This window comes from Mus musculus, chromosome 5 (assembly GCF_000001635.26).
Source record: "Mus musculus strain C57BL/6J chromosome 5, GRCm38.p6 C57BL/6J".
NCBI lineage: Eukaryota > Metazoa > Chordata > Mammalia > Rodentia > Muridae > Mus > Mus musculus.
Window position 1 is genome coordinate 120,534,137 of NC_000071.6, and position 25,775 is coordinate 120,559,911.

Consider the following 25,775-nt stretch of genomic DNA (forward strand, 5'->3'; position numbering starts at 1 on the left):
TCAAAGGCTGCAGCCGGGTCTATAAAGCAGAGGCTCTTTTATTGGCACACCAGAAATCTGGGCACAGTGCGTTCCTAGGTAACAAATCACTGTATAAAACCTTCCGACGACGTGGCTCTTAACCCATACAAAATGATTGTCTGCACGGTGTGGAGTAAGGCTGGGGTGGAGGGGGTGGAGAAGCGAGAGGGAGGGGCCGGACACTGTTCCCACAGAGTGCCCTATCCCCACTCGGGAGAAGCAGCGTGGTGGTTCCCACAGAGTGCCCTATCCCCACTCGGGAGAAGCAGCGTGGTGGTTCCGTAGCTGCCCCTGCTAGGCTGTGACACGGAGCCACTAGTTCTCACTCTGCTGAATGGAGGGAAGGGGCATCTAGCTTAGACAGGGATCCCAGGGGTCTCAGCTTACAGCCCTGGGCGACACAGTCTGTTCCCTGCCTGGCTAGCAAGTTTGAGGGTCAGCTTGGTGTGTGCTCAAAGGTGACTCTGTGGGGCTACAGTTTGGCCTGAGGGCCCTGTCTTGCTCAGGCACCTGGCTGGTATGTGCTAGACCCAGGGGTTTTAGTACCTCTACATGGGGCCCAAGACCAGTCCCTTCCACCTGAGCCTGCTCCCCTAGGCTGAGGGTACCTGGGGTAGAGGAAGGGGCCTAGAACCAGGCAGTTGCTCAGAGCCTCCCCCCCCCCACCGCCCTCTTTATAGGCCTCCCCTCTTTCTGCTTCCAAAATGCCCCTCACACACAAAGAAGCTAAGGCAACCGGCTATGGAAATGAAACTGCTTCTCAGGGTTGGGAACTGGAGTCCAAGTGGAGGCCAAGAGCTCTTTGAAGTGGAAGGGACTTGGCCAGTCTCCTGACTCTCTGTGGAAACCAGAGGTTTTTCCTGGGGGATAGTGTATGTATTGGGGGGGGGGGGGCAACTGTGCTTTATTTAAAGTAAAAACATCCGCTTTCCAGCTTGACCCCTGGTTCTGCGGCTGGGAGAACAGGAGGGGGGGGCTGTGCCTGCCCACTCCAACTCCCAAGCAACAGCAGGTTTGGAAGGCCAGGTTAGCCTGGAGGGAGTGCGCAGGGGTGGGGGGGTGGGGGTGCTAGGCAACTTCGGGCCCTGCCCACCTTCAGCCCCTTGTGGACAACACAGCAGGGCTCCATCGCTCTGCCACCATATACTATGGTGGCCTCAAAAGAACTCCCACAAGTCACCTGACCTGACTCGCCACCCCTACCCACCTAGCTTATGAGAATCTTGGAGGAGGCAGTGTGAAAGTGTGGTTGGTGAGGGGGGCTGCCTTCAGCACCAGTTCAAATGAACTCCCCTGAGCAAGTCAAATTCCCAGGGCCTCTGGTTGGCTTTCTCCTGCATGGAGGGATCCTGCCGGGGGTGGGGGTGGGGGTTCCCGGGGGTGGGGGTGGGGGAGTTGTGGTAGGGTTCCAGCAACAAGAAAGGACTGGGAGCCTGAGAGAGTAAGCTCTTCTGTCTCCCTCAAGGGAACCTTCTAACACTTTTGTCATTGATAGATGTCATCCTGCAGGGTGTGGGGTTTCTTCCTAGTGGTTTTGATCCTCATACCAGACACAGACACCTGTGTTGGCTGGGGTTCAGGTAGGGACGAAGCTGGAGGCCGCAGTAGGGAGGCGGTCAAGCTCCCCCCATCCCTCCCCGGGGAAAGCCGGCATTGCTGAGACGAGATAGCCTATTTAAGGGGCTTCTTGAGCAGAGGGCTTCCAGAGTTTTCCATGGTAGGACGAGAGCTCCGCCAGGCCTGGGCCTCCAGCCTAAGCTGGTTATTTCTGGAGCTCAGGAAGACAGAGCGAGGTGGCTGGAACGGACCCTGGCTATAGTCTCTTTTCTGTCTCTGTGTAAATATGTGCATATATATGAGTGTGTCTACATACACACATGGTTCCCATACGTCCTAGTACATAATACTATGGTGTTATTGCATAGAAGAGGCTGGCTTGACGAAACCCAGCTAGGTGACAGTCTGGGAGCGCTGGCGACTGCCAGGGGGCTGCTGGGCTGCAGGGCCGGGCACGCTGCCCCTGAGCTTCTGCTGCTCCTGTTCCCGGGCATGCTCCTCGTACCACTCCTAGGGAAGAGGCGGGCGCTGCTGAGGGTGGTTCGCTCGCTTGCCAACTCTCCAGCTCTCCCAGCCAGTGTGAGGGACACACAGGTGGGGGGGGAAGGGAGGGAGAGCGGAAGAACCTCTGCTTGGGGGGGAGGGGAGCAGCAGAGGCAGAGCCAGGCCTACCCACTGAGGTCACCACCCAAACACAAACCTGGGGATACAGACAATGGCCACCAATAGAGGAAAAAGCTACAAAAACCGGTTAGAGGCCTGAGCCAGGCCACACACAGGCTCTGGAGGAGGCCAGGTCCCAGGCTCAGACACTGCTGCTGCCCTTCGATGGGTCACATCAGAAACTCATAGGCTCTTAACCTCCCAGCTTCCCCAGAAAGCCACCTACTTCCAGGGTCTGGGGCACTCTGGTAGGGCGAGCGTTAAACAGCTCCCCCATATTTAAAGAAACAAAACCCAAGCCACAGACCAGACTGTGAGAGCTTAAAGAATTCTCCAGAGACAGCCCAATGCTCTGCCCTCATTAGCGGGGGGGGGGGGGGAACTGACACCAGAGAGGCTGGGCAGGTTGGGAGAGGATGCAGGTGGCCTGGCCTCTAGGTGCCCAAGTGCTCCTGGGCAGTTGCCACCACTGCTCTGCCAGGCACAGACTGTTGTGTCACTTGGGGGGTGGAGGTGGGGTCTATCAGTGACACAAGGCTCAGTGGCCTCCACATATATAAGGGAGCCAACTGAAACGTCTTGTGATAATGAAGCTGCCGCAGAGGAAATCCCAGAGACCCCAGAGAAGCAGGGCTCATGCCTTGGGGTTCTGCTGGAAAGACTTAGTGGCGACCCACGTGGTGCTTACACTTTTAACAGCTGCTGGTATGGGAAGACTGGGAGGTGGTGGAGGGGAAGGAAGGAAGGAAGGAAGGAAGGAAGGAAGGAAGGAAGGAAGGAAGGAAGAAAGGAAGGAAGGAAGGAAGGAAGGAAGGAAGGAAGGAAGGAAGGAAATTGACCTTATCCTTCTTAAAATCAAAAGGCCCCAAGTCAAAACTCTGAGCTTAATCCCATCAGGCAACAGGGGCAGGAAGAGGCAGCAGGTCTTGCAGGGGCCCTGGTCTCTCTCCTCCTGTCACTCAAATCTCTAGAAAGATCCACTGGGGGCACTGGGCACCCTCAAGGGGCAGCATGGCCATGCAGTGGACAGGATGGAAGAGCGGCCACCCAGGAATGCGGCAAAGTATCAAAAGATGCATCAGCATGGGGGCTGCCAAGGGCCTCGGTCCTTAGCTCCATGGAGGACATGGGACCTTTCCGAGCCCTCCACCAGAAGGGGGCCTCCCAGGGCACCAGCCCCTACCTGGATCTCCTCCTGGTACATCTTCAGACTCAGGTCACTTTTGGTTCTCGATCGCCGTCCCAGAAACACCATGGAATTTTGCTAGGGAGGAATGGAGGCTATGGAGTGTGTGTGTGTGTGGCATGGACTCACCTAGGGGTGGGCCACGGAGGCTGCTGCTCCTATCCTATTGACGTTTCTGCGTGGGTGCCACCGGCTTGAAGTGGCAGGCCCCGCCCCCTCCGCAATCTGCAGAGCCTGTGGCCCCTTACCTGGTATTTCTCCATCTGAGAGAGGGTGTCCAGCAGCCGGGTCACGTCAGAGGAGGTGCCTCGCTCCTCACGATAAAGCTCCAGGACGGCCATAAGCTCCTCCTTGGACATTTCCTTCTCGATGACGATGCCACTGTCCACTGAGGGTGGGGAGAGCCAGGTCCCATAACTGCTTTCCCTCCCAAGCAGTGATTCCTTCCTCTCCCTCCCCTCACTAACAGGGTGTGTGCGTCAGGAAGGTACTATGTCTAGCCAACCGCTTGCAGGGACACAGGGCATCAGGGAGAGCAGGGTGTGGTAATCTCAGAATTAGGGTACGGAGAGTAGATGGACCACCTCAAGCCCGGCCTTGGCTGCTTAGCAAGTCTGAGGCCAGCCCGGGGTTACATGAGCACCCATCTCACAGAGAGAGGCTTGAAGAGAAGGTCTCCAAGAAAAACAGAAAAGCGTCAGGCTTCATCGAGGATGCAGAGATTTGAGGACCATTTATATAGCAAGACGGACTCTAATCATACACGTTGGTGTGCATATATAAAATCACACCGATTTAACAACAGGGAGGGAACGGGAGGTCTTCTCTGCTCTTGGATTCCTTTCCTTTCTTCAGTTCGGGGTTGCAAGCCCCGGGGGGGGGGGTCTTTGTACATGCTGCGCACAGCAACACTGAGCCGCCGCGCAGCTAAGTGTGAAGACAGGCTGTGCATGCAGGAAGCAGCGAGCACAGCCAGGCCACTGGGCTGCAGAAGGGACGCTGTCCACCTCTGCCTTGAACTGTTCACGGCCGGAATGGGGAATCTGTGGTGGTCTGAGTGTATTACAGAGAAAGGCGGCTGCACCGAAGTCTCATGCCGGGAGTCGCAAGCTGGGGGTGTAGTATAGGGAAACGGGGCACTGGCTGACAGGACTTGGCTGTCCCTCTGCCCTGGCTCCAAGTAAGCACTAGTCAGAGTCTGTACAGGGTTGGGAGGGAGATAATGGGCAGCTCCTTCCACGGCAGGATCAAGGGATGGCAGCTACTTGTTATACATTTAGGAACCGTGGGCATTTTTCCATTAGATTTCTAACCACAGATACAAATGAGACCTGGACAGACAAGGCAAACACAGAAACTGAGCTGCTGTGTAGAGACCGCAAGGCCCAGGAGACAGACAGTGGGGCAGACAGCGCTCTGGACATGACACCCTTACAGACCTTCCGAGTCCTGGCTCTTGCGGCTGTAGTTCATGCGGAAGACGAAGGCCTCCAGGATGAAGGCCACGATAATGGTCATCACCACCTGGCCGGAGAGAGGCAGTGTGTGTGTGGGGGGGTCGTGGCCCCATTAGATGAGGCCCTTCCTCGGACAGGGACGGGGACAGGGGTAGGGGTAGGGGCGAGCATGGCTGTGGCGACACCTACCATGGTCACTATGTAAAAGGTCATGAAGTACAGGCGGCTCCAGTGGGACGTCTGCGAGGTGACGCCTTCCTGGAGGGGGCAGTCAGTGAGTGAGTGAGTGAGTTTGTGGGCAGCATGGCCACCGTCTTCTGTGTCTGTCAGCCCAGGCCCTCCCTGGGGGCGTGAGGCCCTGAGGCAAGGGCCTCTTGATCCTCTGATCTGAGTGTGTCTTTCTGTAGTAGCATCAGACCCCAGCCCTCTCCTGCATGGCTGACTGGAGCCTAGGCCAGCACAGAGAGTCTCCAGCAGGAGAGAATTTATGGAATGGGAGGTGGGGTGGTAGGAAGAAACACCCCCCCCAATACTCTCTTTGCTTTATTTTAGAGTCGTGGACTCTTGCCTCAGCCTCCCAAGCAGCTGACAACAACGGGTTCACACCACAAGGCCTGGCGTGGCACACTGCTGACCAATAGTCAGATACCCAGAGCCTGTCAGGGGGCACAGGGAGGCTTCCACTAGAGCATGATAAAGGACCCCACATTCTGTGAGGATGGGAAGAGAAATCATGTGTGTGTGTTGGGGGGAGGGGGCAGAGCTTACCATGATGATGTACCAATTGTTGACAACGGTGAGCTCAAACAAGGTCACTGCAGGGGAAGAGGGGGTAGCCTCAGGCCAATGTCAAAGCCCCCCTCAGTCCCTTCGTAACTGTTTGCAAGGAGGCCTGCCACCCAACCTCTCCCCCAAAAGGGATGCCCTTTGACTAAAGAGCCCATGGCGGGCTATCTCAGGCTAAGGCTGGTATTGAGGAGAGGCCACGCCCTGCATGGGGTTAGCCTCCCATCATCTAGCTTTCAAAAGGAACCAGGGAGCAGAGAGGAGCCCCGGGACCTGTCAGAGGCTGCATGGCTATTGAAATGGCAGCATCCCTGCCCTATAACCCCTGCTGGCACTGAGGCACACCATGCCATGCTGACACAGCAGCCCTCCAGCAAGGGCCTCTTATCTCTCTGTCACTGTGAGGTCTGGTGCCTAGGCAAGCCTGGATCTGCCTGCCCTACAATCGCACAGCATTGCTGTAGAAGGGACCCCCAGTGGGGCTGAAGAGATGGCTCAGTGGTTAAGAGCACTGACTGCTCTTCCAAAGGTTCAATTCCCAGCAACCACATGGTGGCTCACAACCATCTGTGATGGGATCTGATGCCCTCTTCTGGCAGGTCTGAAGGGAGCAAGAATGTGCTCATATACATAAAATAAACTTTAAAGAAAAAAAAAAAAAAAAGAAGGACCCCAGGAAGGGCTCCCAAGGAGCCAGGGAAGGAGGGAGGCCTTACAGCAACTCTGAGCCGGACTAAGGCCGGGAATACCCTCTAGGACTCACTCACCGAAGCTGTTGAGGATGTTGTCAAAGTTGTTGAGATAGTAGTAGCCTTCCTCTACCTTGGTCTTATTGCCCACAGTGTGGTTGATGAACCGGTAGGCGTCGGCCACTGTGCTGGTGCTAACGAGGAGACAAGAGGGCAGGAGGGTTACAAGATGACTAACCACCTTCCCTGGGACAAGAATGCAAACCAAGGTCTGGCTAGGGGTCTCCTTGCCTCTCTGAGCCACCTGTATCCTGCCTCATGCACCATCAGGAGGGGGAGGTGGTAAGATGGGGGCCTCTGGATCACTACCCATGCGTCCTTGCTTTGACCCAGTTGCTCCACTTGGATGGGACCCTCTTTGCCACACTCCAGCTTTATACTCCTCTGCCATTTGTAAGAGTTAGGTGCCCACAACACAAGGGAGCTCACTAGCAAGGCTGTGTCCTGTGTCATCAGCCTGATAGGTACATGGACCATGATGGAGGACTAGAATGTGCTATGGTGACCATTGTTATGGGCTCGTACTGGCTGGTTCTGTGTGTCAGCCTGACACAAGCTGGAGTTATCACAGAGAACTCCATGGGGAAATGCCTCCATGAGATCCAGCTGTAAGGCATTTTCTCACTTAGTGATCAAGGCAGGAGGGCCCATTGTGTGTGGTGTCATCTTTGGGCTGGTAGTCTGGGGTTCTATAAGAGAGCAAGCTGAACAAGCCAGGGGAAGCAAGCCAGTAAGCAGCACCCCTCCATGGCCTCTGCATCAGCTTCTGCTTCCTGACCTACTTGAATTCCAGTCCTGACTTCCTTTGGTGATAAACAGCAGTGTGGAAAGTGTAAGCTGAAAAAACCCTTTCCTCCCCAACTCGTTTCTTGGTCGTGATGTTTGCGCAGGAATAGAAACCCTGACGACAACAGGGCTCTCGGTGCAGCCGTCTGCTGGATACATACAAGGGTCACTGGTAGCCTATCAGAGCCAAGGCTGCGCGGGCAGTCATAACTGGACACAGCGATGGTGGATCATGCTCATTTCCTTTTGGAGGGGAGGAGAAGGGGAAGGGCCACAGAGGTGTCACCCTCTCTCTTCACCCCTCAGCCCTGCGACCTTCTTGCCATGTGTCATCTCTCTGGTCTCTTGCCAGGTCTCGGTGTCTCCTGGGGCCTATCAGGGATGAGGGCTGCTCTGGTTCTGGGGAGGGGGTGTATCGACTGAGGCCTGAGCTAGGGATGAGTGACGCTGGCTCCCACACTGTCATTCAGCTCCTTGTGCCCAGCCTAGCAGTAAAGCCCATGCTGGGCAGGCCCAGAGCCTTCCGGGCCACTCACTTGCAGCAGTTGGGGGTCAGCCGCCCGTTGAAGAACTCCATGCCCACGATGGCGAAGGAATAGTAGAAGGTGAGCAGCGTGAGGCCAAGGCTGGGGAGGCAGAGGGACAGGGGCGGTCAGGGCGGGAGGGAGGGGACGGGGGCAGCTGCAGCGCGTCCTGGTCTCCCCTGGTCTCCCGGCACTGACTGCGGGAGGCATGCCCCTAGCCTTGGCCGAGTGACAGTCACAAAGTGTCTGCAGGGGAGGGGCCGCGTGGCTCACGGTGGGGGACGCTAGGGACAGATGCCCCTTGACCAGAGATGCACCCCTTACCTGTGAAGGTAGGCTCACAGGTGACCCCTTACCTGTGAACGTAGACACAGGTGGTAAGTCGACAGCTCCCTGCCCTCCCCGCTAGACAGTTCAGCCAGGCCAGTGCTGCCAAAGGGACCCGCAGATTCCAGATTTCTGTCTCTTTGAAGACCACCCCCAAGCCCCTGAATCCGGCCTTCCTGAGATTCCTCCTTGTTCCCATTTCCCCGGACCCCTACATGAGCCTAGTGCGGCCTGGACCTGCGGGCCAAGAGGTGGGCAGTACCTGGCCATCCGCGGCAGCAGCTCAAACATGGTGTCCAACACGTTGCGGTAGCGTTTCTTCAGTTTAAATAACCTGAACGACGAGAACAGTGTTGCTGGGACTGCAGAGGCAGGGGCATGGCCACACTGCCCCTTCCTCAGATGGGCCAGAACCTTGTAAGCCCTCCTCTCCCCACGGCAAGACAAGGCTGAGAAACTTGCGCAGCTGAGCTCACTTCCCTGGGGACTCATAAACTGTGGCACTGGATGGGACAGTCCTGGGACACTGGGGCACAGACTGGGCTAGACTCATCATGTCATACTGGTTTTAAAAAAAAATGCATCAAGTCCCCTACTGGAGTGGACAGATGAAGCCAGCAGCTCAGGTAACATGACAAGCTCGGGAAATGGGATGCACAACTGGGACAAGCTCAGGAAATGGGGTGCACAATCAATCAACAGCTCTAGTTGGCCTGGAAGGAAAGGCAGAGTGGGGACATGGTAGGCAGACACGGCAGCCCTGACTTCTGAGTCTCCAAAAGCCCAAGCCCCGAGGAAGGCGTATCTATGTAAGTGGAACCCCACTGGGACCCGAAAAAGCCGAGCAGCGGGAACAAAGTGCCCAGGAACATAGGTTGAAACAGGAACAAGTGACCACCAGGGACATCCCTCCAGTCCCTCAAAGGTAAGATACCCTGACTAACGACTGGGCAAGTAGGCAGTGTGGCTCTCCCTGGGCTGCAGGCTGGGCCGTTCTGCCCATCGAGAGCACTGTGTGCCCCTATCCTTAATAGCTCAGGCTAAAGATGGGGGGCCCCCTGCCAGCAGCTGGCAAAATCTCATGGGCTAATCCCAAGAGTCCTCAGCCCTCAGTGCCCACCCATTACCCACTCCCCAAGCCCTGCAGGTCACCTCAGCAGCTGAAGGGGACGCAGGACCACAATGAAATAGAAGGGTTCCATGTTGAGCGTCAGTGCGAGCAGTCCCAGGAAGGCGAATGCCGTGACCGAGAAATCGAACCTGGGGCGGGGGAAGGAGCCAGTTTGTCGGTGACAGTCCAGGTTTCCCCTCCACAATCCCCTCCTGCAGTCCTGCTCTTAGCTGGCTTCCATGGCGACCTGACCGGCCACAGCATACAGTGGGGCTTGCGCCTGCCAGGTGTGCTCAAGTCTGAGAGTCACCCTTGGGTGTTCCGACCCCGGGGGACGTATGTGCCTGGAAACTGCCTCAGTGGACGGTATGCTACTCTAAGGACAGGGCAGAAGCCTTGGCCTCGGTAGTCCCAAGATTGCTGGCCACACTGAGAAACTGAAGGCAGGACTCAAGACACACCAGGCAGGCACGGGCCCCACTCTTCTTGTGCGGCATGGTGCCTGGCATGGGACCCTCACGTGTGACATGCAAACTTGTAGCTCATTTGTCTTTTGCTCCTCTCTCTGTGTGTGTGTGTGTGTGTGTGTGTGTGTGTATCCGCTTTGATATGGTGTCTCTGTGTTGCCTAGGCAGAATTTGGACTTCTGGGTTCAAGGGATAAGCCCTCAACCCTACCCTAAGTGGAGATGACAGTGGGGCCCTGCCACCCTGATTTCTTCCCGCTCTAGCTCGTTATATTTTGATGATCCAAGTCCTCGTGAGTGTGGTCTGGTTTTGCCACACAGGCTCTGCCACACCGGCTCTACCCTGTGGCTTTTTCCCACTGCCAGCCAAGGGGAGGAGACACCTTCTGTGGCCCTTGTGAAAGAGACGAGGTTTGAGACTAGGAAGAGCCAGCTCTGGGGACAGTGGGGATCAATGGGGACTTGTGTGGGTGGCCCCAGAGACTTTAGGTAAGATCACCAGAATGGTCTTGGATCACAGGCAGACAGATCTTGCTGTCCTCTGCACCTCCAGGGGTGTCCCCAGAGCCACCTGCCCTTTGGTTGTGGGGAGGACAGCCGACATGGACACCTCTGCCTCAGGGTGACCGTGTGCTCTACTCACAGGTTCCATCCAGAGGACAGGTACTCCACAGGGCCCAGGCCAGCCACCTTCATGAACAGTTCAACTCCATAGACTAAGACAAGAGGGAGAAAACAGGGGCTGATCTGGGCTCTTCCCAGCCCACTGGGGGAGAAGGCCAGCTAGAAGCCAGGCTGAGGGACATGTTGAGGGGACAGCTAGAGGCCAGGCTGAGTGACATGTCGGGGGGCCAGCTAGAGGTAAAACTGAGGGACATGGTGGGGGCCAGCTAGAAGCAAGGCTGATACATGGTGGATCACGTTGTATGACCAGGGGCCAGTAAGAAGTACATGGGTTGGACTAGAGAGATGGCTCAGCCGTTAAGAGCACTGACTGCTCTTCCAGAGGTCCTGAGTTCAATTCACAGCAACCACATGGTGGCTCATAACCATCTGTAATAGGATCTGATGCCCTCTTCTGGTGTGTCTGAAGATAGCTTCAGTGTGCTCATACATAAAATGAATAAATAAATCTTTTTTTTTTAAAGTACATGGATTGAAAGCAGGGTAAAGGGGTCAGACTAAACCTCTAAGATGGGGGTCCTTCCAGGTTGTTTTAGGGAAGGGCTATTAAATGCTGTAGCCAATCGAAACCCTCCAGTTGGGTTAAGCCGGCAGCCAGGCAGAGTCAGGCAGCACACTTACTGGTAAGAAACACGAGGTAACTCCAGGGCACATGCTTTGAGGTGAAATTCCCACCTAGAAGACAGAGAAGTGGCAGACGTGGTGGTTCCAGTCAGCCGGGGGGGGGGGGGGGGAGGGGCCTCTGGGTAAAGCGGGGGGGGGGGGCTCTGGGTAAAGCAGGGAGGGGTCCCAGGTGGAGCTCACCTTTCAACATGAATGTCTCCACCAGGATCCAGACACCGTTGACAGCCACCACCAAGTCTGGGATAGAGAAGCCATGAGAGGGAGTCAGAGGGATGGGTCAGCCGGCCTGCAGGGCTATGGGCAGGACCCCCCTGGGGAGTGAACGGGGGGGGGGTGGAGGGAGCACACATCATTATTGAAGGATTCCCACTTCTGCTTAGGGCTCTCACTGTGGACCAGCATCAACCAGGGAATCCCTTCGGGAAACAAGAAGGAGTGGCTGACCTTCTTAAAGCTTTTAAAGATTTATTTATTTTATTTATGAGCACACTGAAGCTGTCTTCAGGCACACCAGAAGAGGGCATCAGATCTCATTACAGATGGTCGTGAGCCACCATGTGGTTGCTGGGATTTGAACTCAGGACCTCTGGGAAGAGCAGTCAGTGCTCTTAACCGCTGAGCCATCTCTCCAGCCCCTCTTAAAGCTTTTAAACAACAGAAAAATAAGCCAAAATATAAGTCAGCCACTGGGGGGGGGGGGGTATAGGATAGTCTCTATACCTTACTTGAACATATTTTGTTCTAAAAGTATGATTTGAAGCCATATAAATATGCTATGGAATTGTGATATGAAGTTCAGTGAGATCAGGGAAGCCCTAAAGATCTGAAATAAAATGAAATAAAGATGGGCAGTATAGTGACATACACCTTTCATCCCCACACCTGGGAAATCGGAGACAGGGGTATTTCTGTGAGTTCCAGACCAGCCAGGGCTATACAGTGAGAGCCTGTCTCAGAACAAGAAAAGGTCTGGCAACCTGCCCACATATAGAGAAAGGAACTTTCTCTGTGGGCCTGACGCACACTAAGCAAAGTGTCCCTAGGTGACACTCCAGCTGACCCAGTCCTGTGGTGGGGCTGCTGCTGGGACCCTGGGACAAAGGTCACACATGCTTGCGCTGCTGGGGACCTTCAGGTTAAGATTGTGAATCAAGAAATGTCAGAGTAGTGGGGTCAGGTAAAAAAAAATCCCTGGGGTTGAAAATCTGAAGCACCAGCTGGGCCGTGGTGACTCACACCTTTGATCCCAGCACTTAGGAGGCAGAGGCAGGCAGATTTTTTGTGAGTTCAAGGCCAGCCTGGTCTACAGAGCTAGCTCCAGGACAGCCAAGGCTACTCAAAGAAAATCTACAGGGGAGGTGTGTTTCTAGGGGTTTCTGCCTCCACACTTTCAATCAGACCTCAGAATAAAATGATCACCTTCACCAATAAGCACTAAGTCAATAGTGAATAAACAAACAAAACCCGGGCGGTGTCTGCAGAAAGCCCCGGGGACAGTCAGGGCCAGGCAGTGAGCCCTCTATCCCTCAGACTGTGGCCACTGATCATTATTTCTTCTCAGAAGAAGTCAGAGAGCTTCCTGAGGGCACTGCCCCACCCAGCCCCTTCTGGCTGTCAAGTAAGTGAGATGTGCTGGGGACTTGAACAGTTGCTCTGCTAACTCCGCGAGATGCTGGGGGAACCAGGGACTTCCTGCATGGCCAGTGAACACTCTACCACCAAGTGCTATTTCCAGCCCTTGAATTTTTTTTTCCTTCAGATAAGAGCTTGGTGTTGGGCCAGGCTGGCCTCGAACTTGTGACAATCACTCAGCCTCCCGAGTGCTGGGACTACAGTCATGAGCTACCACACTCTCCTAGGTTCCCCGCTCCCCAACTGGCTTACATGTTGAGAATTACATGTTGCTATGAGTACCACATCACCATAGGACTCTGCACTGAAGTTCCAAATTAAAAGGACTTAGGTATGTAGGGGGACAGGCAGAGCGAAAACAGACCCACTTCCTTAACTAAGCATAGTGACAGACTCATATCTGCTGAGGAAGCGTCCTTAAACAGGAGGGACCCTATCAACACTGTGGTCCCAGAGGACTGGGGTCTGCAACAGAGACCCAGAACTGAAGTGAGGGACTGAAGGGAGCAGGGGGCCAGGAAGCAACCACACGTGATCACTTCTGCACATAATAAGTTTGGTGATCTGGGCGTGCCTCGATCTCAGAATTTTGCTTTTTTTTTTTTTTTTTTTTTTTTTTTTGAGAAGTACTGGGGACAGAATCCAGTGCTTGGCGTTTTCTGGATTGTTTGTCTCTCTACCTTCAAGAATGAAGGGCTCAGGAGGACAGGGGCCCAGAGCTGCGATGGGTCACACTTACACATGAAATACTGGAAGGCCTTGGAATTCACAAGGATGTTAATCCCTGTTTGAAGAGAAGAAAATGTAAAGGTTAGAGGGTCCAAGGTAGGCTGGGCATGGGTGCCCTAGCACTCAGCACTCAGGAGGCAGAGGCAGGCAGATCTCTGAGTTCGAGGGCAGCCTGGTCTACAGAGTGAGTTCCGGGACAGCCAAGGCTATGCAGAGAAACCCTGTCTCAAAAGCAAACAAACCTAGCCCTTGACTGAAAAGTGACTATCCCATGAAGAACTGCAGGCATCTGTCAGTCTTAACGCACTTTTACTTAGTTTTTGAAATGAGGTTTGCTATGTGGTCCAGAATGACCACAAACTTGCCATCTTCCTGTCTGAGCCTCTGCGGTGCTGCGGTTACGGGTGCCCGCTTGGCCCTTGGATTTTGAATTACTGATCAGGGTCTTTCCTGGCCCTTCCTGAGCTTCTTTCCCAGCTTGGTTCCACACACTCACCTTTGAAGATGAGGAAGGCTGTCCGGGGGAGCTCATCAAACCAATGCTGTCTGTTTCTCTTTGCCTGTAGTGCAGAGGACCCAGGGGAGAAGAGGTCAGGCCCAGGGTCCAGAACCTAGCCCAGACCTCCACAGGGCCCGGCCTCCCACTCCTGCTGCTAAACTGGACATCTGGGGTCCATGTATGGACCACATTTGCATATGGCTCATCTCTCTGAGAAGCCTTGGGAAGGCTGGGTCACGCGGTCTGGATTCCGGTTGCGGCTGAGGTCCATGGACCATTGAAGGCTGAGCTGCCCTCCTCACTTGCTGGATGCGGATGCAGGGACACACTCACCTTCCACTGCAGAGCAGCGACTTCGTAAATATCATAGAAGTCCTTCAGGCTGTCACAAGCAAAGTGAAAGGACGGTCACAGGCAGGGCCTGTCACACACGTTGACACCCACACTCTGCTCCTCCCACCTGCCCAAGGCTGCCTCTCCCAGGAAGACGGACACCTTATGGGACCTAGCCCTGAGCCAGGGCCCTCACCTGCAGTGGCCTGACTGCCTCTGTTCTCCAGGGGCTATGATGACTCAGGCCACACTGACCACCTCTGACCCTCAGAGGCTGCCCCTGAGGGCAAGAGAGGCCTCCCGGAATGACAGAGTAATGAGCCTGCTGCCCTCACTTTCACAGCAGGGGAAGCCCAGCTGAGAGGGCGGCACCCTTGTGCTTACTGGCCTCAAGGCCAGCACCAACATCTCTCCAGCTCAGTCCCTCCAAGCTCCGGTGCGCATGTGTGTGTGTGTGTGTGTGTGTGTGTGTGTGCTTTCCTTTAGGTCAGAGGGCAACTTTCAGGGGTTGATTCTCTCCTTCTACCATGTGGGTCCCAGGAATGAAACTCAAGTCGTCAGACTTGGCAAAGGCACTTTTATCTGCTGAGCCATCTCACCCTTTCCTGTATTATTATTATTATTATTATTATTATTATTATTATTATTATTATTATTATTATTGACAAGATCTGAAAAAGTCCAAGCTGGCCTCAAATTCTTTTCATACCTGAAGGAGGCATTAAGTTTCCAATCCTCCTGCCTCAGGCCTTAGAGACATGCACCAGCACACCCAGCCTCAAACGTTTCTCTTCAACCAAACAGGACTGAAACAGACTACTGTTTGGCTTCTGTGTCTTGTAAGAGATTACCAAGGAACACAACCATGTAAGAGTCGTGGTGTGATCTGCATCTCTCCAAGGCTTCCCTGCACCTACCTCCTAATGCCCAGAACCTCTTTGCTACAGGACAGTAAGGTCTGGCTGTGTGGCCCCGACGACGTGGTACCCAACTCTCTCGCGCTCTCTCTCTCTCTTTTTTTAAAGGTTTATTTATTTATATGTAAATACATTGTAGCTGTCTTCAGACACACCAGTAGAGCTCATCAGATCTCATTACAGATGGTTGTGAGTCACATGTGCTTGCTGGGATTTGCACTCAGGACCTTCAGAAGAGCAGTCAGTGCTCTTAACCGCTGAGCCATCTCTCCAGCCCCCCAGCCCCTGGTACCCGGCTCTTACCTGAGCAGAGGCGTGTTGCTCTGGTTCAAGGCCTTGAAAGTCAGGAAGCGTTCCCTTGCACTCATCCGGGGCTTGTAGAAGCGCATTAAGCCTTCGAACTGCCTGTAGGAGATGCCAGCCGGCCTCTGCAAGAGAGGGAGGGGAAGGCAGTCAGTAGGACGGGAGAGGCAGGGTCCCTGGGGGTGGGACCTGCATTTCTCCCATAGGCAACATAATAGCCACAGGGTCACCAGCTCTGCCAAGCCAAAATGGTGGCGGGGGGGGGGGGGGGAGGAGAGAATGAAGTCCCTCCCTGTGACCCCTCCCCCACTGCCCTACCCGTTGGCTGGCAAGCAGGCCGTAGGCATGCTGGATGGCGGTCCGTTTGTGCAGCAGCAAAGGGGGGGGGGGGAGAGAATGAAGTCCCTCCCTGTGACCCCTCCCCCACTGCCCTACCCGTTGGCTGGCAAGCAGGCCGTAGGCATGCTGGATGGCGGTCCGTTTGTGCAGCAGCAAAGACTTGAACTTGTGCTTTTCAATGTCGTTGAAGGTGTCGAACACCACGGCCAGGAGCTGTAAAGGGACAAGCATGGCGTCCTTGGCCGCCCTAGGTGAGCCTACAGGATCCGGGGGTCACCCTCTGTCCCCCATACAGGGCTTTCACTGAGGAAAGCCTACGGTGGGCTGCACTGCTCGGGACAGGGGTGGGTACTTGAGGAAAGAAACTGCTGCTCTTTGTATATTTCTCTCCTGAAGTCACCATTGCTGGGTTTTCCCCAGGGCCCTGTCCCTTTCCCCATAGCTGGCCCCTAGCTGGCCAGAGGAAGGGCCTGGGGAAGAGGCCACATGGACTTCGACCCTGGGGCCTCATCCTCCTCCTTCCACGGTTACTTTTCCTGTGAGTCACAGCTTCGGGTAAGGCTCCAGGAATAGTGGGGAGGAGAAAACCTGCATGCCAGGAATGGAACATTCTAGAACTGCCCCAGAGCAAAATCAGTTTATTAATGAGGGGGACAGAGGGTGGGGAAGACCTGAGTGACACTCTTTCTTTTTTTTTTAAGATTTATTTATTTCATGTATATGAGTACACTGTCGCTGTCTTCAGACACACCAGAAGAGGGCATCAGGTCCCATTACAGATGGTTGTGAGCCGCTATGTGGTTGCTGGGAATTGAATGCAGGACCTCTGGAAGAGTCAGTTTTCTTATCTGCTGAGCCATCTCTCCACTCTGTCTTTCAAAGCTGTTCTGAGTGTGTGCTCCTGATCCTTCTAAGGCCACCCCCCCCCCCCCGCCACACACACACACCCACCCACACACACACACCCTCACACACACTGCTTCCCATGCAGATGGAAGGTGAGTGTGTCTCTACCATAGCCCGCACAGGCAAGACATTTGGGTGTGTGGGCAGACAAGCTCTGTCGTACGTACATTTACTCAGCTCTGTGGCTGGACCGCTCCAAGGAGAGATGAGCTACAGATGAGAATAAGCACAGGAGTGTGGCTGGGTACCAAAAAACCCCCCAACTTACTAAAACTAATTATTGTATGCATACACATGCATGTATGTGTGTGTCTGTGTATGCCTCTGCATGCTACAGTGTGTGTGTGGGGGGGGCGGTCAGAGGACAACTTTGGGGGGGTCTGTCTTTCCTACTCAGGCTGTGAGGCTTGTAGGAAAGTGCCGTTACCTGCTGAGCCCTCTCTCTTAGATTTTGAGACATAGTCTCGCTATATAGCCATGGCTGGTTTGGAACTCGCTATCCCCCTGCTCCACTTCCCATGTGCCAGGGTTATAGGCACGTAGCACCAGGCCCAAGCCTTCTCTAGTGTTCTGACTTGGTGCCAGCCACGTGGAAAGTCTCTGACTTTCCCTCGTTGTAGTCATCCGACCATCGGTATCCCAGAGTCCCGCCTGAGGGGAATGTTGAGAGGCACAGGCTTTGCCCGGTCAGCCTGGCAGCACTATGCCGGCCTCTTTCCCTAAAGTTTCCTGGGGCTGTCCACACTCCCATCATGCCTGTGTGATGGAGTCTTTGTGAAAACAGGGTTTGGGGTGCTTCCAGAGAGCCTCGTGTGGGGAGGGCAGGAGGGCGTCCACTGTGCCCACGCAAATCTCCATCTGAACTCCTTGGCAATTCTTTTATGATAAAGCTGCAAACACTTCTCCCTAGTTCTGCGAGTCACTTGAGAAAAGGGCCGAGAAACCCCGACGTGCGGCTAGTGAACCAGAAGCAAAGGGGTCTCTGGGTGCTTACAGCCGCCTGAGGTTCGGGAAGCAAGCCCCTTGACCTGTGGGGTCTGGGGCTGTCTGCACATGCTGTGGCCAAAACTTGCTAGAAAGCACACACCTGCGTGACCACAGGATGACCTTCAGGGACTGAAGAGCTTGGATCATGGCTGGTCCAGGACCTAAGTACAAACTAGCTACGGTTCTTCACAGCCATTTCCTGTGCACCTCTGCATTGACCTAATGCCTTGGTGGCTATTAAGGAAATCCTTCAGGATGTACGAACAGAGCAGCGATCTAAAGGCTAAGAACTCCCCCAGCTAGCAAAGGAGGTCCACGGCAGAACTTGCCTTCTCCTTAATGGTGTTTCCACCAATGTATTTGAAAATTGTCTTGATTTATGACATCCCTTTGTTCTGTTCAGACAAACTCTCTCAGCAGAGTTACCACAGGAACATGGGGTTTGGAGCAACCTCTGTCTGTGTTCCCGGGCCACGGTCTCCTATCCCCTCAGAGGTGAGTGACAGTGAACTGTGTCACTCTGGACTGTATTGGGGACACACCAGTCAGCGTCCACTCTAGCGTTGTTTGCTGGTTGGTGGCGAGAAGCCCCTCACCTTGTGGGGCTTCTTGAGTCTCCCGAGGCCGTGGTGAGAGCAGAGAAGTGTCTGCTTCTCCTGGTGCCTCTCAGTAGCTGACAACTTAAAACCACTACAGGAGACAGTTGGTATGTTACTTTGTGATGGGAGGTAGGGAGGGAGGGAGGAAGGGAGGAAGGGAGGGAGGAAGGAAGGAAGGAGAAAAGAACATATTTCTTTAAGTCTTCAAATTTGCAGATTTCAGGAAACCACACAGACAGAGTATTTCCTCTCCTTGTCTTCCTTTTGTTTGTGTGCGTGTGACTGAGTGTACACGTGCACAGCATGTGTGTGCAGGAGCTCTCAAAGATCAGAAAACATTGAGTCCTGTCATTGTAAGTGCTGGAAACCAAGCCCAGGTCCTCTCCGAGGGCAGTATGTTGCTCAGCCAGCAGAGTGTTTGCCTAACATGAACAAGACTCCCCAGTTCCACCCCCAGCACCACATAAAGCCAAGTGTGGTGGCGCATGCCTGTCATCTCAAATCCAATGGGCTGGGGGTGGTCCAGGGTTACAGAGCCTGGCCAGCATCCGAGAGGATTTAGGTTCGATTCGCGGTACCACAGAACCCAAAGGCTACGGGACGCCCTGGTCTCTGCTCACTCCGCTGTCGCTGTGGGTCTTGGCCTAGTGTTGGCTCTTGCCTGTGATGGCAGAAAACATTCCTGGTGGCCCTGAGCCCCAGCCAGTGTCTCTGCAGCATCCGTGTGCACTGGAGCTTCCTGCCCTTCACAGGGTGCAGTGCCAAGTGCTCTGAGCTGTGGTGATGGGCACACGTGTCCCTGCAGGTCTGACACCCAGCTGCTACCCCCATCCCCACCCCACCCCCAGCACATGACAGTAACAGAACCACACAGCAAGGCAGGCGCTAGATCTGCGTACAGTCCTCTCTGCGCAGAGCCGGGCTGGCTCTGTTAGTGCAAAATTTTCACTGCAGGGGTGGGAAAGATCCGGCACCATCTACAAAGTGGAGGCACAGAGCCGGGGGATCCCAGCCGTCCTCATCGCATTCTGCAGGAGGGCGCCACACCCGACCATCTGCTTGGTGTCCCCACATCTCTCCGAAGGCCCCACTGCTGCAGTGGGGTCACGAGGGACACTCACCAGGTTCATGATGAAGTACAGCTCAATGGAGAGGTATACAATGAAGAAGACGCAGGACCAGGGGTTCCGGGAGTAGGAGGGCATCATGACATCTGGAAAGCTGTGTGCATGGGGCAGAGGGTCACCTTAGCCTCTAAGGATGCACCTTGCGAGGGACTGCTGCTCCCCTGCACTCCCAGACAGCCCCCTTCCCTCCACTCAGCCCTGTGTTCACTGAGACCAGGGAGAGGGTGCCGGGGTGGGGGGCGTGATGGACATCCCTTGGCTGGATGAGGACAGAGGTCAGTGGTAGGAGTGACCCCAGACTTACTTGGCTGTGGTCAGGAGAACGAACAGGTTGACGATGCTGTTCTCCAGGGTGCTGAAGTACTGCAAGGAAAGGGTGGGGATGGTGCTGCCAGGTCTGGACAATCTCCTCTAGAGCGCCTCTCCCCACTTCCACCTCGGAATGCAAGGGGCACCCGGGCGGAGGTGCAGTGCACATGGGAGTATGTGCAGAGTGAAGAAGCTGGCTACCAACTAAGGGAGGGAGGGAGTTTCTTGGGGAGGAGTGAGGGGGGTCACCTGTCCCTGTGAGAAGCTCCCCTCCTCCACTCTCTCTGCTAGAATGCCCCAACGTTCCAAACCTGATCCCTGGAAGCTTCGCCTATAAGAACACAAGGGAGGGGGGTCCCCCTCGGCTCCTTCTCGGTGGCTCAGGTCTGAGGGGTGGGGACTCTTGGGAACCAGAAACCAGACAGGGTACCCTTCTTAACATGGCCAGGGCCCTCCTGGCTACCCTGTCTGATGGGAAGGCCCCTCCATAGACAAGGGACCAAGAGCTCATTACTTACGGGGTCGGAAGGATTTGTGGAGAATAAGTAGAAACCTAGAATGTGGTAGAAAAACAGACCAAGGCTGGAGTTAGAGCAGAGTCAGGGGGAGACGCTGGAGGAGGGCACTAGGGTTCGGTGAGGACTGCAGGGCTCTGGAGAATACACGTGCTGGCTAACGGAGGTCATGTCGCTGCATGCAAGCCTGCTGACACCTAGGAATGTGTGCTGGCTCTGTCAGGTCTAGTCTTTAAAAGGGGCTGGAAATCTGTTTAGTTTATTTTATTATTGTTGTGGCTGTTGTTGCATAAGATTGACTTTTTTTAAAGATTTATTTATTATTATATGTAAGTACACTGTAGCTGTCTTCAGACACACCAGAAGAGGGAGTCAGATCTTGTTACGGATGGTTGTGAGCCACCATGTGGTTGCTGGGATTTGAACTCTGGACTTTCAGAAGAGCAGTCGGGTGCTCTTACCCACTGAGCCATCTCACCAGCCCAAGATTGACTTTTAAGCTGATGGTTCACAAGGTTTTCAAACTAAACAAATCCCAGCAGCGGACTGGGTCATAGATGCCGGCTGCCGATAGAGTGTCTTTGTGCTCTGCGGACATGGCAGCCAATCATGCAAAAGGCAGGCCAGGCCTTGGGCAGGGATGTTATTACTTCCTTAGAAGACGGAGGCAAGACATTCAAGGGTTCTAAACCAGCCTGGGCTACACAGTGAGACCTGGCTTCCCCGGCCCCTCTACCACGTGGGGATGCTCTATCAGTGAGAAATGCTGGGTTTGTAGCCTTCTCAGCTGTCAGGGCCCGGAGACTGACTGGCAGGATGCCCAGGGATGGGGTGCTGTGGGTGGTGGTGGCTCTGCTCACCGAGGATGGCAAAGATGATCATAAAGAAGAGCAGCAACAGGAGGATGTCCATGAAGGGTGGGAGAGACTGGAAGATCTGCCGCAGGTTGCTGGGGAGAAAGATGGCCAGCTGAGGGGTGGCAGGGGTGGGAGGGCTGATCTGTGCCCTGGGGTGGTGGGGGGATGGGCTGGTGGAGATGCATCTGGTATACCTGACCTAGTAACCCAGGAGGGCACCATGCTTAGCTTAGTAATGTACCCAGCAGGTGACAGGGACAACAACAGTGTGTGTATGTGTGTGTACACAGCCATCTCCACCGAGTGACAGTCTCTTAAAGGGAAGGCATGGCAGAGGCTACATCACCTGGGGAATCAAGGTCACCTTCCACAGCATACACACACACACACACACACACACACACACACACACACACACACACACACACTAAGCTACCCAATCCCAGGAGAGTTGTTTCTAACTTTGGGCACAAAGGATCAATTCCCTGCCATCAGCAAGTCCCTGACCAAGTAACCAGATGGAATCTTTACGGATGGGTTTAATTGTACGTCGGGTTAGCTCTGGGCTCAGGGCTCTGGACTGGGTGGGAGGAACCTACAGGACAGAGCTGAGAAGTCTGCCTGAAGCTACTGTTGTTGTAGGGCTGGAAAGATGACACACGCAGACATGGGAGGACCCTGGGCCATAGTGAGGAGGGCTGCAGTCCCCAGAAAGGCCTACCCAGCCCCAGGCCTTACCGCCGTACACCGCCACAGTAGCGACAGTCCACCAGGAAAATGCAGCGTAGTGCCCGGGTCACCCGCACGTGGGACGTCTGCCGAACCAGCACCACAATGGCCTCGATGAACTGCACCACGAGGACGGACGTCTGGAGATGACAGGTCGGGACACGGTTAGCTCCCTGACCCAGCCTCCTACGCACGGAGCAGACGCTGATGAACTCAGCCCACGGGGGACCAGCAGGGCTCTTTCCATTTCCGCCTCTCTTAACAGCAACAGTGAGCCCTCCTGCGGCCAGTACAGAGACGTGGCCTGAGATGAAGCTGGTGTGTGGGTCCTCTTGACAGTGAAACACCACCCTGGGTGCCCACCGATGTTCTCCCCGACCACCTCACAGCACCAGGAAGCCCTTTGGGACTCAGTTCATTCCAGGTCTGCTCATTTGGGGATATGGAAGAACCATGTGACCCTACAGGTTTCTGGCATACACAAATAATCTCACTGGGCTACACTCCCAAGCATACGCTGGGGCTGAGGAGATTTTAAATGGAACCGTAGACACAGATGTGAAGGGGATATGGGAGGAATCACCGCAGGGGGATGGACAGATAGATGTATTACCTTGACCATGGTACGTTTGTGCCGGACGAACGTGTGGAAGCCCAGCCACCGCAATTTCATGCAGAGTTCAAATACCACCACCATGAGGGCAAAGAGTTCCAGCGTGGCGTGGACCTGCAGCCACAGAGGTGAGAACCGTCTTCAAGGAGACCATACATGATGAACTCGTGCACTCACGCGCGCACACACACACAAATATCAGAGAGAGAGAGAGAGAGAGAGAGAGAGAGAGAGAGAGACCAAACCTCAAGATGCCAGACAAGGCTTTATAGACAGAGATTTTCCCAGATAGCTAAGAATAAACCTGACATTCAAGAGACAGAAATGCAGACCCACATAGTAAAAAGTTAGAAAGAAGGAAGGAGTTTAAGGCTCTAAGAGATTTAAAAAAAATTCTTGTTCTGAGGAGAACTGTGCAGTACTTATTTAAAAAAAAAAAAACCACAAAAGGCATTCAGGAAACAAAAACTGGGGATTAAAAACAAAAAGAAGGCAAAAGACTCCAAACATAACTGTCATCTCCGTCTAAGTCGGCTGCGAGGGCTGGGGAGATGGCTCAGTGGGTAAAGACACCGGCATTCCATCCTCTGCACCCATATACAGACAGAAAGAGAACCCACTCCACGTTTGTCCTCTGACATATGGCATGGCTGGGCTACACACACATACACACACACTCACACAGACACACACATACACACACTCACACAGACATACACATACACACACAGATACAGACACACACACTCACAGACATACACACTCAGATACTCACACAGACACACTGCACAAATGCACTCACACAGACACTCACACTCACAGATACACTCACACAGACACAGACACTCACACTACACAAATGCACTCACACAGACACTAACAGATACTCAGAGATACACACACAGACACACGGACACTCACAGATACACACATGCACACACACAGGCTAGTAATAACTAATTTTTTTTAAAAGAAGGACATATAAACAGCCAACTCTCTAAACAAAGGACAGAGGACAGTGACCCCAGGAAGACCCATAGTGGGGCTTCATCCACACCAACGTGGGCTGTGGCTCTCCCAGGCGTGACCACAGCGTAGCCCAGTGAGACAGGCCTCTGAGTGAGCTCTGCAAGGCCCCTGCCTGTCCACAGAGTCACTGGGAAACGGAAGCGCACCCACTCTGGCTGGGAGCAGGGAGGAGCTGCACCTCCTCTCTGTGCTTCTGGAATGTTCCGTGTTAGGTCCCCTGAAATCACTGACAGGAGCATCATGGCTCCCTTTTCCCCCGGGGCACTCACGTAAGTGTGCAGCTTGAGCACGGGGACAGCGGGGGACTCGCACAGCGACAGCAGCAGCAGGAGCAGGGCCGTGAGCAGCTCCATCATGTAGAAGAAGTGGTTGTGGACGAAGAGGTAGGCCGCCAGCGCTCTGGCATCCTTGGGGTGGGTGAAGAACTTGTCGTTGTTCTGACCTTCCTACAAAGACAGGAGAGCCTGAGCATGCGAGCACAAAGGTGCCCAGGAGGTGCAAGGGCAGAAAGTGGGGCTGGTCACAGAGGGTCACACAGGGCTCAGGCAGGTTAGCCCCGCCTCTGCCTGCTGCCCACCCAGGAGCTGCTGCTTAAACCTGCCAAACCAGGAGGGCTCGGAGAATTGTCTGATCCTTACAGGGGGTAAATTCTTAGGCATGAAGAGTCTATGCATAGGCCAGACTAGCAGCTTGGCCCAGGCTTCCTTCCTCAGCCTTCTCTGCAGGCATGGCAAAGTTCCCTGCCTTCCTCCACAATGGTGAACAGGACCAGGCTGGAGCTTCCCGGAGATCGAAGATACGGGAACTTAATGCCAGGATTCTGATGGCCGGCACACCAAACTGTGGCCACGGGACAGTGAATGATAGTAACACTTGGGAGGAGCCATTCCCAGTGAGGCTCGTATAGCATAGCCCTGTCCAATAGAGCCTCTGTTGCACTCTGTGTACACTTAGCTCCTTGCTTAGGGATTTTTTTTACATGGGTGACTACAGCACCCCAATTTCACATTGGACAGACTCCAGGACACCCCTCGGTGTCCTGTGACGCATACAACAGCCCCCCACGGGGCTGCACCGAAAACGCCACAGTACTGAGGCTGCACCTCACTCACTCACACACACCTCTATGGCTCAACGTCCTGGAGAAAAGGCTGCGACAGATTCCCACATCTGGGAATGCAGTGAAAAAGCACTCACACTGGGGGTGGGGTGGGGCTGGGGGGGCACCCTGTCTTCCCCGTCTTCCCCATGACCCTCTTCCCCTTCCCAGGAGACCATAGCCAGAGCTGACAGGAGATTCAGTCGCAGCTGCACACGCTGCTGCCCTTGCCGATCACAGAAGACAAACCGCAGCCCAGACCAGACGGAGGAAGCAAAGGCAGGTCGTGCCCAGGGGAGGCCGCAGAAGAACCCCATGGTCTGAGCGGGGTGGAGTCTCCCACCATCTCACGGCGGCCTTGGGGGCATGGAAGCTTCTGCTTTAGATTACTAAAAATAGGCAGTTCTTGTGCAATTTTTCCTACCAACAGCTAGGGGAGAAGGTGTGGCTAGAGACAGCCTGATAGGAGGCTCGGCTCCCAACTCCAGGATCAATAACCGCCCAGGGGATGGCTGGTAGGGCTCGTTTCTCTCTACCAGCAAAGACGGGCTGAGCATCCACACCGTAAGATCTAACTCAGCTCCCAAACAGAGCTCTGGGTTTGTGTACAGACCAACCACCCCAGGCCTCTGCTCTCTGGAGTTCAAGTCTCCAGGGCACCAGAACCTCTACACTCATGGTTCTCTGGGGTGAGAGAGAAAGTTAACAGTCCAAGGGAAGAGCAGAGGGAGCCACTGGCAGCCGCCGCCCTTGATGCACCACCCAGGGCCCGCATCCCACATACACAGAGACCGGGCCTTCTCCTGGGCTGCAGGAGGCGGGCGCGCACTTGAAATCCCAGCACTCCTGAGGCAGAGGCAAGTAGGGCTCTGTGAGATTGAGGCTAGCCAGGTCTACACAACAAGTTTCAGGGCAGCCAGGGCTACACAGTGAGACCCGGTTTCTTAAACAAAATGGAGAAAATTATGTTGCCTGAGACTATCTGAATTTATGTTAACAAGCATGTAGTAGTTTTAAAGAAAAGTACCGCTTTAAAGAAAAAAAAAATCCCTAAACAGTACTAGCCATAGTGGCCCATGCCTTTGATCCCAACAATCAGGAGCCAGAGGCAGGAGAATCTCTGTGAGTTCCAGACTACATAAAGTGACCCTTTCTCAAAAAAAAAAAAAAAAAAAAACCCTACCCCCCAAAACAACCATGAACTATCAGGCCAGACAACAGCAACAGGGCACGTGAGGAGACCAGACCCTGGAGCCACCCATTGCATGAACAACCTTTTGCTACCATCCAAGGCAGATAAAATGTCCCCTAA

The 25,775-nt window shown here is 54.3% G+C and overlaps 1 protein-coding gene across 6 annotated transcripts in view; it reads right to left on the reverse strand.

Annotated features, from left to right (window-relative positions):
• Positions 1–20: 20 nt before the first annotated feature.
• The window catches only part of Tpcn1 (two pore channel 1), a 54,522-nt gene continuing 28,767 nt past the window's right edge, over positions 21–25,775 (reverse strand). For 4 of the 6 annotated variants that reach the window (XM_011248201.3, NM_145853.2, XM_030254513.1 and 1 more), the window contains 25 exons: positions 23,634–23,810; positions 22,336–22,449; positions 21,732–21,862; positions 20,997–21,085; positions 20,140–20,174; positions 19,617–19,675; positions 19,307–19,406; positions 15,790–15,906; positions 15,355–15,479; positions 14,135–14,183; positions 13,799–13,862; positions 13,313–13,357; positions 11,122–11,178; positions 10,939–10,992; positions 10,277–10,349; positions 9,209–9,316; positions 8,319–8,390; positions 7,742–7,831; positions 6,438–6,553; positions 5,653–5,699; positions 5,074–5,142; positions 4,867–4,951; positions 3,676–3,815; positions 3,425–3,505; positions 21–2,088 (listed from right to left, as the gene is read on the reverse strand). In XM_011248201.3, coding sequence (XP_011246503.1) covers positions 1,972–2,088; positions 3,425–3,505; positions 3,676–3,815; positions 4,867–4,951; positions 5,074–5,142; positions 5,653–5,699; positions 6,438–6,553; positions 7,742–7,831; positions 8,319–8,390; positions 9,209–9,316; positions 10,277–10,349; positions 10,939–10,992; positions 11,122–11,178; positions 13,313–13,357; positions 13,799–13,862; positions 14,135–14,183; positions 15,355–15,479; positions 15,790–15,906; positions 19,307–19,406; positions 19,617–19,675; positions 20,140–20,174; positions 20,997–21,085; positions 21,732–21,862; positions 22,336–22,449; positions 23,634–23,810 — 2,214 coding nt within the window. In that variant the 3' untranslated portion in view covers positions 21–1,971. Of the gene's footprint in view, positions 2,089–3,424; positions 3,506–3,675; positions 3,816–4,866; positions 4,952–5,073; positions 5,143–5,652; positions 5,700–6,437; positions 6,554–7,741; positions 7,832–8,053; positions 8,159–8,318; positions 8,391–9,208; positions 9,317–10,276; positions 10,350–10,938; positions 10,993–11,121; positions 11,179–13,312; positions 13,358–13,798; positions 13,863–14,134; positions 14,184–15,354; positions 15,480–15,789; positions 15,907–19,306; positions 19,407–19,616; positions 19,676–20,139; positions 20,175–20,996; positions 21,086–21,731; positions 21,863–22,335; positions 22,450–23,633; positions 23,811–25,775 lie in introns of all 6 variants that reach the window. The other 2 variants (XR_387566.4, XR_003955646.1) reach the window with 2 other exon arrangements.